We start from the raw sequence: 14,498 nt of genomic DNA, 5'->3' as shown, positions 1-14,498 counted from the left end.
ATTAAGTTTAACATGATATCATGTTACAAGTTTGATTAGCATAAAATAGAGCTGGTGAAGTTATATTTGAAGAAATCAATCAACTTTGAAATTTGGTTCTTGTAACTCTTAAGAAAAATACTTTTAAAAATGATAGTAATGTTGTATATTATTATTGCAAGTTTTTCTATTCCTCGAGAGCATCGAAACAAGCTCTAATATCTATTTATGAGCCTTCCAAAAATACTAATCATCTGTTGATTTAAATTTTACATATAATTATCCATTTATTATTTTTTAACGAAATATGATAAATGAATCCAATACGCTTAGTTTAAGCATATTAGATTGAATTACTAATGAGATATATTACTTCAATATTAGTCATTCCATAAAAAAAAGATGATTTTTTAAAGAGTGATAAGATGTTATATAACATAGATAGTTCTTAGTAATAGATAATACTTTATAATCACTTCAATAGAACTTTGAAAAAATTTCTTTTGCTTGTTTTACCATTTATATAAGATACACTAAATTTTTAGGCTAAGAAAATCTTTAGTCATGCGCTATTCTTTAGTGGTGCCTTACTACCAATCTATTTAACAATGTTATCTTTTATATCTCAAAAAAATTTAATAATCTCATTTTTTTAGAACCCAAGAATTTTGAAAATTAGAAAAAACATCCAATTCTTTAATAAACTATTATTTTTCAGGAAATAATATGTACATATATTTAAAAGAAAGCCAATAACATGTAAATAGTTTTTACTAAATTAGATCTTTTATTTTATTTAGGAATTTTAGTAAAATTCTCTTAAATAATTAGATTATGATAAATTAAAAAATAAATTTAATTGTACCTCACACTTCTTTTAAATATACTTTATGTGTACATATTTTACAAAAATAAGTATGTCTATGTAAATAATATATAGCATTATTGTTAGAGAATTTTTTAGATAAAAACAAATGTACATATATATATCCTCTATTGTCCTTTAGTTATTCTCTCCTTACTTTCAAAGAGTTTTCTTTTTTCTCTCTAAAACTCAAATTCTATACACAAATTTTCAAGTCTAATAATCACCAATCATACAGCTACAAGCACTTTTGATAAGAGCATCCAATGCATGGTCACTACAGAACCTGAACAAACAATGACTAGTTAGAGAGCCTTGTCATCCACCGTCTCCATGCCCAAAGCCTCTTCAGATGTTGTCGCCAGCACTGTAGTGATTTATGTACTATGCGGTGGAAGAAAGCACGTGCATCCAGATTCCAATTTAATGTGGTGATCAAGCTCGGGCAGTTAATGAAAAAAATGATCGTGCAGTATAGACTTATGTATAGTAGATAATATTTTAAACTGTAAACTAATGATTTATATGGTCACAACATTTAGTACCTTGTGAGCTTTTTAAATGATTGTATACTCGTACAAACTTTACTTTTTAATATTAACTTAACTTATTACTGATATTATAAGTTTAATTAATGTAATACATTTGTAAGTTTTTTGAGTTAGCTTCAACTTATTACTAACCTTGTACGAAATTCTAAAGGATAATTATACATAAAACAATTATTCCAACACATGGTCTATTAGATCTTAAAAATGAAAAATTCATCCTCCTTGAATGCTTTTCTATTCAAGTAATCAATTTGTTCTCTTTTTCTCTTAGCTCACAGTTAACTTTTTTTTCCTCACATTATGTTGTCTCTTTATTTTCACCTAAATTTTTAGGTTTAAAACTAAGTTTTAGCCTCAAAATTTCCTCACATTATGTATAAATGGATGCATATAAATATATATATATATAAAAGATGGAATTATCGGCTAATATTAAGTAGGTGGAATTAGTGACATAGAGATGCAATTAGCAATTCAATGTGTACTATTCTAAAACGTCACGTTTTATGATAAAATAAACTACTATTAAGTTATTGATAACTTTTATAATTTTGTGACTTAGTTTACTCAATTAAGTATCTATAATTTATCATATGACTTTAATAGGTAGAAAGAATACTCATAATAAGATCTCTTATTTGTATAAGATTAAAGAATCATTCAAGTTTTCATTTGTCCCATGACTTTTATGGGAATACGTACAAGATCTCCTATTTGTAGAGAAGTACAAAATCCAATACTACAACTTGTTTTAGACCTAAACAACAGATCAAGGCTAATTGGCGAAAATAGCAGTTCTATCGGGGCTAGTTCATTACCTGCACAAGGTGTAAAAAAGACCAACGCTTTCACCTCCATACAACTAGGGATTACAGGCTCTACCATGATGTTTTGGCTAATAAAAGGTGGAGGAGCCCCGACTGGCCTTATGATAGGTAAACTTTTATCATTATTTGGGTTGTATATGTATATATTTATGTGCAAATCCACTACATGTTATGCTGAGTAATGTGTATATATGTGTTTCTAAAAGATAAACTGTGATGCTGATGAAGAAAGGGTAACTCGCAAAACTTGCAGAGGGTGTACAAGAGATATACAAATTGCAATTTAAGCAAAACAAGTATAAATATCTCGCATCACATCGAACCAAAACCCTAGCCTCCAGCCTCCAGCCTCCCACCGGAGAAGGGACGCAATCGCTGCCCGTCGCCGCACCGAAGCTACCTCCGATTGCCAAAGAGGGTAAAAATTCTCCTATCCCGTCAAAATTTGATTCTGAGCACCCTCATAGCTAAATCAGAGCAAAGGAATGGCAGGTGAGCTAGAAATTGTAGGCAAAACTCAACGGCATCGCCGCGAGCAAAACCCAAAACTGCTTCCGATGAGCCCCTTTTCGTTTCTTATTTTATGCGATTTTTCCACCATTGTGTTCACCGTTCTGTTTTCTACAGGTTGATCGAAGAAAAATGCCCAGCCGCGAAGGTGAGCTAGCGGAGCAGCCGCACCAGAAAATTCCACCGCCTGTAGGTTTTCATTTTTTAACTTTTTTTGGCCAACAAAGGAACCCTAACGTGTTTTCTCACAAGGATAGGTATAAAACTAGTCGAAACCGGCCAAAACTGACCGAAAAAGGCCAAGCCGAGGTAAACTGCCGTCGCGGACGGTGGTGTTGTCGCCGAAGCACGATGGTGCCGCGGACGGCGGTGTTGTCGTCGGAGCATGGCGGTGCCGCGAATGGCAGTACCGTCGCCAGAGCACAGCGGTGCCGTCGTCAGAGCGCGATAGTGTCGCCATGCCGAAATTTTGAAATATGCCGAAAAAAATTTTTAACACCGATTTTGAATTTTTTAGGGTATTTTTAGGTACGTAAAACGTATTTTAATCTCTGCAAAAAAATTCAAGAAATCTGGGAACCGCCAGTAGGCATAGTAGAAAATTCGGTGTTACAGACACCAATTCGAGTTGGAATTCACCTTATTCTCTGCTATGAAATTGAAGTTTAATAATCAGTAATATGGTATTTTGTGTAATTTAAAAAATTTTGAGAGTAATTACATATTACCAATGGAACCGAAAATCGGTTAGTCATTTATTTATTGTCATGTTTAACTGATTGTTGAATTCACAGCTTTAAATACATGATGATATACTGAAATATTTGAATGCTTCAATTGTGCTTCCTTGATATATATATATATATATTGCTTGTATTGCGTGATTTATGATTGATTTATGAAATTAAAAATTAATATGCAAACGAGAAATTGATTAATTATATGAATTAATGAATGATAGCCTTACTGGATATTCTGGGAGATGATGGACGGACCGGGTACATAGGGAACCCTAACGTAAATATTACCTCATACCGAACGGGGTATCGTAGAATGGTATTTTTGGCGCTCATACCAGACGGAGTATGGGGACGGCTCGATTTATCCTCATACCGGACGGGAGTATTGAGGGATGGTATTTTTGGCGCTTATATTGGATGGGGTATGGAGATGGCCGGTTAGTTGGCAATATTAGATATTGGTTCATGTGTAGTGGGACATCCCTATGGGTCCCAAGGGATACCAATAGACAAATAAAAATGAAAAGTTATTATTATTGCTCACCTGAAAATGATATTGGGATGTTACTTGAATTATTGTCTTTATAGGTCGACTTTTAAAATCTTGCTATGGTAAATATATGCAATAAATGGTTTTCTTATGATAAATGAATTTACTTAAATCAAGAGCTCCATTGGTTGTTTTTATAATTTTTACCAACCTTCAGTTTCTATATCGGTGAGTAGTGTGATATTCTTACTAGATTAGTATAGCTCACCTTTTTATTAACTATTTTATATTAAGATCAAGAACCAAATCTCAATCAACAAGAAGGTTGTGAATAGTTCACCATCCGAATTCTCTTTAAAAGTTAGTGAAGATCGTCCTAAAATATTGAGTTATTGACTTTTTGTTTATTTTCTTGATTATCATAATTTCTTTTAGAAGAGACATTCTCGTATCCCTATTGTACATTCTAAATTATTGTATAAGCAATGTAAACCTAAAACTCTATTGTTTCTCTTCCCCATTTAATTCATGACTTTATTTTTAAGTTTCGGACCTTCACACATATTAAAAACTTTTAAATAAAATTATCCTTATAAAATTATATCAATAGCTACATAAATATAAACTTCAATAATGATTAAACAACTATGCAAAAAGCAATTTAAAATTTTTTGAAATTTTGCCTTTTTGAATACAGGTAATTTTTTTAAAAAAAGTTAATCACTTGATGCGTTTCAAAAAATGGTTGTTGAAGTCTAAATATATATATATTTATTTATTTATTTTTACCGCATTAAGCTATGTCATCAACAAAAAATTATATATATTTATCAATAAGTTTTTAGTAATTAAATACATTTCTACATTATTATTATTATCTCATGTAAAGCTCGAAGGCATCTCTTGAAATTATGAATTTTATTTCTTCACTTAGATGGTCCATTTGATTATATGAGACAACATATACTTGGATTTATATTATTAATATATAAATTGTATCTAATATGTTTAATTATACGATATCTAACTAATCATAAAATATTTTTAAAATTTATGATTAATATATGTATGTATATTATACATGATATTTCATTCATTCTATATTTATAATTAATATTATTTTAATTTATATAAGACAAAGAACTATATAATTAATGATACATAAAAATTATAGGTAATTAACCTATATTATTTATATTCAAGAAACATAATTTTTGTTGATAATTATTGTAAATGCTTTGTATATAATTTATTTAAAAAATTAAAGAAAAGATAATATATTTAGCACTTAAAAAAGGTTTCTATAAAATAGTGGGGCTAAATAAAACGCATCCTAAGTTCCGACCCAGTGGGAGGGGCATATGAAGTGAAGACAGGATTGCATATATAGACAAGTTTGTCTACAATTATATTAACTTCTTTTAATATATTATATATATACATATATAATATGTGTACCAGAACACGTGTATATATTATACATATCAGAACCTGTATCTGTTATACATTATACATAAACATATTTCTACGTATAATATACTTATACTATAATAATATATAATATTATGTACATATATATATTAATATACATAAAAAAATTATTTAAATTTATTTTTTTTATATATTTTATTTGTAATTACTTTATTAAATACACTATTTCTATTCCTATTATTTATTTATATATTCATTTTTAATTTTAAAATCAACAATTATTTTGACTAAACAGTTACCTTAAATTTTTTAAAGCAAAAATAATTTTTATATTATTTTTATCAAATACTTTTAGTTAATAATTTTAATGGAAAGTTTGAAGTCACAGCGCAAATATAATTTTGGCAAAACGCAACCAACCACATAATATCGAGCTCCACTCCGGATAGATCAGACAGGATGCACTGAGGTGAGTTGACTCCACCCGACTCGACTATTACGAGTTACGATGGAAAGAATAATGCAGATACCATACGAAGCCACGGTCCGAGTGATGCTAGCTTCACTGGAGCGCAGTCTGCTACCAGATGCTGTTATAAGAAGGCTTACTCGCTTGCTCTTAGCAAGCCGTCTCCGATCCTGTTGCAAGCCCTCCGCTGAACTCCAACTTTCACATCTCCTCGAGTTCGTCCGCTGTAAACAACAACTAATCTCTCTCTCTCGCTCTGTTTGTGTGTGTGTGTGTGTTTACGATCCCCAAACTTTGGTGTCTTGAAATGAGGGAAATGAGGCTTTAACGTGAAATCTCAAATTGGCTGCGAATTCGATTAAGTCTGAACCTCAGATGAGTTAAGAGTTATTTTGGATTATGAATTTCTGGTGCAATGTAATTTATCATCATTGTGTTTGATGCAGCTTTGAGAGAGATGCCTATAGCAATCAAGACTGATAAACCTAAATCCCAACACTACGAATTGCCAACCTCTTTCTTCAAGCTCGTTCTCGGAGAAAATCTCAAATACAGGTGGTTTACTTATACATGCCTTGCGTTTTTAAAGTTTAGGTTATACGTGTTGTAGAGCAAGTGTTAATTTAGTTAGAATAGGATGGAGATTCTATCTTCGGAAATGACAATTAACACACTATTATTACTCCACAAACATGATTTTACGTATTTTGTGCTAGATTTAACTATTTTGTATTTGCGATAGAGGAGAGAATGAAGCTTCTTCCAGCTTTTTGGGGCCTGAATACGCTGACTTTTATTTTTGATAGGCACGTTAGCAGTAACTTTGGTAATTAAGTTGATGTCCCCACTCATGTCTTATATGTCATTTTACTGTATAGAACTTATTATGTAGTCAGTAGAGATTGTAGTACTATTAATCATGGGCGTGCTTTTTTTTTTGTGGTATTAGGGAGAACTTTTCAACTAGTATACAGAGTAGTATATATTGATTGAAGTGAGATTACATCCTTTAACACCCTCCTTCAGATGGAACCATTGTTGAGTTGGTCATTATTTTGTTTTTGAGGAGAACTATTTTGTTTTGAGGATGAAAAAGGACAGTAATTATAGTGGAATCTTCTAGCTTTATCTATTTTTTACATGAGGTGTATATGTACAGCTGCTGTTACTTCGGGGACAAATGTAGAAGCCTTGAGGATGCTGAGAAAGCAATGTTGGAGATGTACTGCCAGAGATCACAGTTGAAGGATGGTCACACTGTCCTGGATGTTGGCTGTGGATGGGGCTCACTCTCTCTTTACATTGCCCAAAACCACCGAAATTGCAAGATTACCGGGATTTGCAATTCCACCACACAGAAAGCTTTTATAGATGAACAATGCAGGTTGGATTTCACATTTCAATTATTCAAACCTTGATCAATTATTTATACCGATGCCTCTGCTAATTTATTAAGAAAAGAATATGGCAACTTGGTTGATACAAGTTAGTATCTTCCCCGGCTACATTATGGTAATGCTTAGGAAACATACTACATATATAGATCCCAAAGTGTGGAGAGTATAATTACTGCCTGCTTCATATATTTTGATCCTGAACATTGATTACAAAGACGAAAAGAAAAATGACAGTATATTCTTAGCAGGAATCTTCAGCTGCAAAATGTGGAGATAATTGTGGCAGACATTAGCACATTCGAGATGGAGGGATCTTATGACAGAATATACTCTATTGAAATGTTTGAGGTTAATTTTTTTCCCACAATACTGGAAAAAAAAAATTTAATGGATGTCATCCCACATCAACCAATTATAAGAATTAACATTTGTGTGTATGCATGTACAGAATAACAAGATTAGATAGTTTTGAATAAAGAATCTAACACTATTTCAAAGTCAATTCTGCCTCATATGTCATTACGGCCTTGCCTTTTGCGTGAAGGAGGGTGTTAAGCGATGTAAATCTACATAATTTTGATTAAGAATCTACAAAGTTCATGATATATAGTGATATCTAATTAGAATTTGGCTTGTTAATATTTTTGTTAACAGCATATGAAGAACTATGGGGAGCTTCTGAAGAAGATATCCAAGTGGATGAAAGAGGATGGCCTCCTCTTTGTTCATTACTTCTGCCATAAGGCCTTTGCCTACCACTTCGAGGCACGCCCAATACTCATGCTCGCACTGCTATTTCTTCCTTATCTATATATGCATTCATAGTGATAATTTATTATCCATATGTGAATTCATTAGGAAATAAATGAAGATGATTGGATCACTAGATACTTCTTCACTGGAGGTACAATGCCCGCAGCGAATCTCCTTCTTTATTTCCAGGTCAGCCTCTTGAATTTTACTTCATTTGTATGCTGTTCTTAATTCAAGTCTATTTCATTTTCATTATATTCTCATCTTAATTATTTAATATATAAAATTTAGTCATAATATTATTTTTTTGCATACTTCAACTAAACTCTATTTACATCATCAATTCAACTATAATAGAATTTAGTCCTAATATTGAGAAATGAATCAAGAGAATATCTAACTTAAATTAGATGTAGAATTAATTAAATTAGAATGTTATGTTTCATTTAAATTTTTACTTTGTTATTATTATTTATATTTTGTAACATTGAAATTTGAATGAAACTCTCAAGTAAATTGTTTGAGCAGGATCATGTTTCAGTTATTGATCATTGGCTTGTGAATGGGAAACATTATGCACGGACAAGGTAAGGCTTTGTTTGAAATAGTTTACTTTTATTATAAATCATTTTAGATATAAATGAATATATTTGAAATATTTTTTAAATTTAGTTAAAACTGCTATGCTTGAAGAGAATGAAGATATTATTCTAAAAGTCATTTTCAAGTTTCTACCTTGTCTAAAAAATGTAAAATTCATTTATAAATTCTAACAATTGCTTGATAAAACTTGCAAGGGATTTTGCTTATTCTTAGACAAAACTTATTTCAAAATTAATTTTAATTTGAGATTCTTATTTGTTTATGAGAAAAAAAATTGTCCGGTGGATATGGATAATGAGATTCATAGCATAATTTAAAATTTTAAACTATTATATAAATAAAATAATTGAAAACTAAAAACTACAAGAAATTCTAAAATATATAACATTAATGTGAGAGATAATTAAGAAATAAAATCTTTATGAATAAATAACACAAAAACTTAGTGGAAGAATCGCATCAAATTCTGAAGTTTCTAGATTCTTTTGATCAGATTCGCTGTCTATAAAGAAAGAACTGATTTTTGTGGGATAGAATTGAATTTACAATATTCATAAAATTCTGAGATATTATTTAACGTGAAAAACACCGGTGCAGTGAAGAGTGGCTGAGAAGAATGGATGAGAAAATGGGTTCCATAAAGCCAATAATGGAGTCGACATATGGGAAAGATGAGGCGTTGAAGTGGACTGTTTATTGGAGAACATTTTTCATTGCTGTTGCTGAGCTTTTTGGCTACAACAATGGAGAAGAATGGATGGTCGCACATTTCTTATTCAGAAACAAATAAATTAATTAAATAATTCTACAGTGCCCCATTATTTCAATAAACTAATAAACCACGGCATCTCCAGGGTATTGGTTCATGCGACCAAGACACAAATGTATTTTTTACTCTCTAATTAATTATTTCTATTTTAATCTTTTTGCACGGTTGCTGTTGTATGATAGATAGCTTATATCTTGCTCGATAAGAGTCAATACAAATTCATGGTTGTAAAACTAAGGGGATACAAATGAAATTCATCTAATTATACATTAAATGTGTAAATTATGAAAACAATTTTTGCATGAGTAATGAAATTTTGAATTTTTTTATTTTAAAAAAAAAATCTGAAAATTAGAATATGAAAAAGCAAGATAATAGTTCCATTTATTCAATAGAAGAAAATATAAGTGACAGACCAGCTTCAGTGGTATGGTATAATTGTCTATGTGGCCAAGGAATGGTAATCAAGTAAGTCTAATCTTTCCTAACAGTACACAACCATAAAGCTTGGTTTAAAGTTCCAATCATATTGGCAGAATCTTAAAGGTCTAATAATAAAAGTCTGGTCACTAATAGCTGACATTATCCCTCATCAAACTATTAACCATAAGGCTTGGATCAAAGGTCTACTAATCGTAAAGGCAAAATCTTAAAAGTCTAATCATAAAAGTCTGGTCATTAATAGCTGACACTGTCCTTCACCAAAACGATTATTATTAGTTTTATGACCATACCATAACCGTGCTATTACTATGTTCATTACCACCAAAAGTTATTAATTTGCTCTTAGCTCTCCTTCATAATATCATGTTATATAGACATATTCAGGTTAAACGTATATTTCTTTCTCTCTACTCTTACATTCTAACTCCTTTCGACTTGCATTCCCTTTTTATTTACTAACTTAGAGTTGAAGTGTCCGCTCTCCAATAAAGCTCAAGAGACACTATTGGTAATCTTTTGAATACTACGACCATCTTAATTGTCAAGCTAAGTCTAAGCCTATACCTCTCCAATCAAGTCTAAACTAAGCTTGGACTTGCACACATGAGATCACTTTAGCTGTTAGCATTACCTAATGGGGCCTACACCAAATATGGGCTTAGAAATGTAGGACCAATTCATGACCTTCGGCCATCAGTCTTGCCTAGCCACATTGTGTAACATCCAAAGATTGTTTGACATCATCAATTAGCATCATCTGTGTGAATGAGTGACCATGATAAATAGGAGAAACAAACAAACAACGTAGAGAGAGAATTTATATAGTGTTAGTACGAGGGATTCACCTCCCCACAATCTCGTTCCCCATCAAGAATACAAAACTCGTTTAAATAGTGGAGGAATGACACTAAAAAATTGATTGGAACGGTAACTAAAAGACGCAAGGAGGCAACTGTTACTCCTCATTAAGCAGGGTGAAAACATACTTGAAAGAGAGAATGAGCAATGTTTAAGTGCAAGAGGATATAAATCAAAACCAAAATAAAATCAAACATCATGACCCTATACAGTAGAAGGCAAACATAGGTAGCCAAGCTTGGCAAAAACGAGGAGGCACTAGGAGGGAGGTTGAAGGGGTAGAATAACCTGGCAACAGGAACAAAATAAGAATTGATATAGCAGTTGACATGACTCTCCTAAAAAAACGCAAAGCCAAATTGTTCAAGAATGACCACTGCAATCTCAAGTATAATGGAGTATCATTTCTCTGATAATTTTTTTTTTGAAATAAACCTTTCTCTCATAATTTGATGGAGAAGCTTGCTTCATCGAAGTTCAAGCTGCCATATCTATTCTAATATGATAGAAAGAAGGACACTGTTGATGACTTCAACCATTATATAACTGGAAGGTTCCAATGGGGTAGAAGTCATGTTGGTATAGAGGATTCCCTTTCACTTTGAAGAAGGGGTCAGCAAATGGTTGCATACACTCAAGCTAAGAGTTCTATATTTAAGAACCTGACATATTAGATCTTGAAGCACTATATGAGCAATCTAAGGCTTAAATAGCTTAGTGCTTCCCTCTTTTGAATCCGCCAGAGGAAGGAAGAAAATAACATAATTATATCATAAGGTTCCATCAGGAGCTGTGAGCTATGGACAAGTTGAATGAAGATGCGGCTATAACAATAGCCACCGATGGGGTAAGAAACTATGGATTTGCTTTCTTATTTTCTAAACCTCCAAAAACTTTGATGGAACTTTCAAGCAAGACAAATGTACATAAATGGAAGCACCAACCGAAAAAAAAAAAGACCATGCGATGATGATTTGTTAGCTTATGAGGAGAATCTAAGCCAGTCACAAGCATATAGATTGATCCATGCAAGCTTGGTGCCCTTGAGCACAAATCTCGATGATGCTACAAATGCTATGTGGAAAACAAAGAGAGGGGCCATGGAGTTTACAATCAAGATTAGCCATCTTGACAATTTGCTGGAGTTATACATGTCATAACAACCTATAGCAAAGTTAACTCGCAGATGATCAAAAGCCTGTCTAAGAAAGTACTATCAAGTAGTTTTATTATATAAATCTTGTTTTTGCATGTGTTTATTGTTACATACTTCTCTTGTAAAAGTTTGTCCCTAGTTCTCTAAATTGATGATGGTTTCAACACCTTAAAAAAATTTGAAAAAGAAAACTCTCGAAAATGAACTTGCTAAGAAAAACCTCACAACCCAAGCTATGTCAATAAAATATCTATTACAAAGAGGAAAGAATGCTCCCAAATCTTCAAGTATAGCAAGTCAGAGTCAAAGTTTAGAAAAACTAAAGCCTACGGGGCATAAAGTATAAACAAACGTGTATGGAAGAAATGTAAAATACAAAGGATATAAATGGACAGCAAAAACAAACAAGAGTCTTATCTTACAAAATAAAAATAAACATAGATATGTTAAACTAATACTATAGTACTTGATTTCATACAATCAAATCTAAGATAGATTCTAATTTTTATTAAAACCTAAACAAGTTGAACTAATGAGATCATGCTTCTTTAAGTTACACAGTTTAGTTTTTTTTGTTCAAACATATGTTAAAAGCGCCCTATTAAAAATACCATTTTGCGCTTGAACAAGAAAAATTGTTAAAGTTAACAGATATTTTGGTTTGAATCATTAGTTTAGCACATGCTAACAATAAAAACTTTTATTAGATTCAATTAAATTGCTGGCAATAATTTGATGTATTTGGTACAATACATGAGGGCTTTTTAGATAACTCCGCAAAGTTAATCACGGAATGCCTCTTTGGAAGTAACTTTAATCTGATAATTTTTGTTAAGAAAAAAGGAATCACAATTCAAGGCGAATTCATTCTTCATCTAATTCATCAGTAAGACAGTTGTCTTTAGGCAGAATGGATGTGTTTATGAGGACTCCTAAGACTCTAATGGCAGCTCCGTTTTGGTATAAGTTACACATACAATTTTCTACTAAGCAAAACCGAAAATCTGATGCTGAATCTTGTCCTGTACATCCAATAACTAGGTAGTTTTGCCTGAAGAAGCATCCCCAGATTATAATCAAAGTGAGAAAACAAGAAAAAAAAAACAAAAGAAAAACCACTTTCTTCCTGAAGTCTTACAATATATAGAGACAGAAGGAAAGCTGAAAGTTATTCAGACCCTGCTTAGTCTGAACAAGACTCTTTGAATTTTTATTTTCTAAATCTATAGATATTTATACACAAAAATATATATGATTATTGAAAATAAAATAAAATCTGAAAGATAATAGTAAAAATAGGAGATGCCCTAAAAAATTTCTTACTTTTTCTAAACTAATGCCACACTGTTCACTGTTACTTACCAAATCATAGCATCATTTTGAACAACTACAATATTTTCTGTACATATATATATATAAATTTAGAATATAAAAATTTAAAACATTTTTCGCAAATAAAAAGGGGGATTTTCTAATGCCAAGAGTAATAGGCACAAGGATTAATAAGTTAAAAGACTGCAACGTTATGTATATGGCAAACAACTATGTAAGCATATACAAGTGTATACGCATGTGATGTGGTGCTTCCACATGCAAGATGTAGCGCCCAAGGAAAATTGAAGAAGAAAAAAAAAAAAAAAAAAAACAACGCTCGTGCCACATCAGCAGACCCAGTCAGCAGGCCTGGCCAACCAGGACCTGCCACGTGGCAAAACCACGTCGACCGGGGACGGGCCACGTTGGCGATCCGCGTGCGCGCGATCTGAACGGCCCAGATTTAATCGCACGGACGGCGCAGATTTAATCAAAAACGGACGGCACAGATTTAATCAAAAACGGACGGCCCAAATTAAATCAAAATGAACGGCTGAAATCAAAAGGCAAAAGGGTATAAATAAGACCCCCACACCGGACCCCAAACCCTAGCCGCCTGCCCTCGCCGGAGAAGACGAACCAGAAACCGGCCGCCGCCACCCGCCGCCGCACCGGAGAGATTTCCGACCGCCGATCGAGGTAAATTTCATACCCCCGACTCGTTTTTCCACGCTGATTTCCCCAGTGGCCAAATCGAAGCCAAAATTCAGGCCAAACGGCCGGAAAACACGGCCGAAAGCCAGCGGCGCCGCCGCGCCCCTTCTCGGTTTTTGCCTCCGATGAGGCCCTTCCCGGCCTCCGTTTAATGCAATTTTTATATCACCGTGATCACCATTCTTTTCTCTACAGGTTGATCAGAGCCGAATCACCAAAACACGAACTTCACCGGAGAGCCGCCGCACCCGAGAGCACCGCCGCCGGTAAGCTTCGGTTTTCCGTAAATTTTCGGCCCCCCGAGGGCCGTAGGGTTGTTTTATCGCAGGAACCAATGCGAGTGTGGCCGAATTTGGCCGGAAACGGCCGAAAACGGCCAACCTGAGGCAAACCGCCGCCGCAAGCGGCGGCGCCGTCGCCGGAGCACGGCGGAGCCGCCGTGCCGGAGTTGCGATATTGGCCGAAAGGGGCCCTGGGCCTAATTTGGGATTTTTTGGAACACGTGCAGGTACCAGTAGTGCGTTTCAGTTCCCCGAGAAAAATTCAGGAAAAATTAGGGACAGCCTGCAAGCGCATTGTGAAGCCGTGTTCGGAACCCGAAACGAGTAAGGACCCCTCACCCTATTTT

General features: G+C 33.4%; 1 protein-coding gene across 1 annotated transcript; it reads left to right on the top strand.

Annotated features, from left to right (window-relative positions):
- The first annotated feature begins 5,785 nt into the window (after window positions 1-5,785).
- LOC110811374 ((S)-coclaurine N-methyltransferase-like) lies at window positions 5,786-9,546 on the top strand. The gene is made up of 8 exons (XM_022037864.2): window positions 5,786-6,088; window positions 6,309-6,417; window positions 7,022-7,246; window positions 7,508-7,607; window positions 7,914-8,024; window positions 8,118-8,201; window positions 8,541-8,599; window positions 9,213-9,546. The coding sequence occupies exons 1-8, from the start codon at window positions 5,902-5,904 to the stop codon at window positions 9,403-9,405; spliced, it is 1,068 nt and encodes a 355-aa protein (XP_021893556.1). The 5' UTR covers window positions 5,786-5,901; the 3' UTR covers window positions 9,406-9,546.
- The last annotated feature ends 4,952 nt before the right edge of the window (window positions 9,547-14,498 follow it).

The sequence above is a fragment of the Carica papaya genome, chromosome 7 (genome assembly GCF_054855325.1).
Source record: "Carica papaya isolate Zhongbai chromosome 7, ASM5485532v1, whole genome shotgun sequence".
In the NCBI taxonomy this organism is placed as follows: Eukaryota; Viridiplantae; Streptophyta; class Magnoliopsida; order Brassicales; family Caricaceae; genus Carica; species Carica papaya.
Note: the sequence above shows the minus strand (reverse complement) of the source record. Positions and strands in the feature narration are given on the sequence as shown.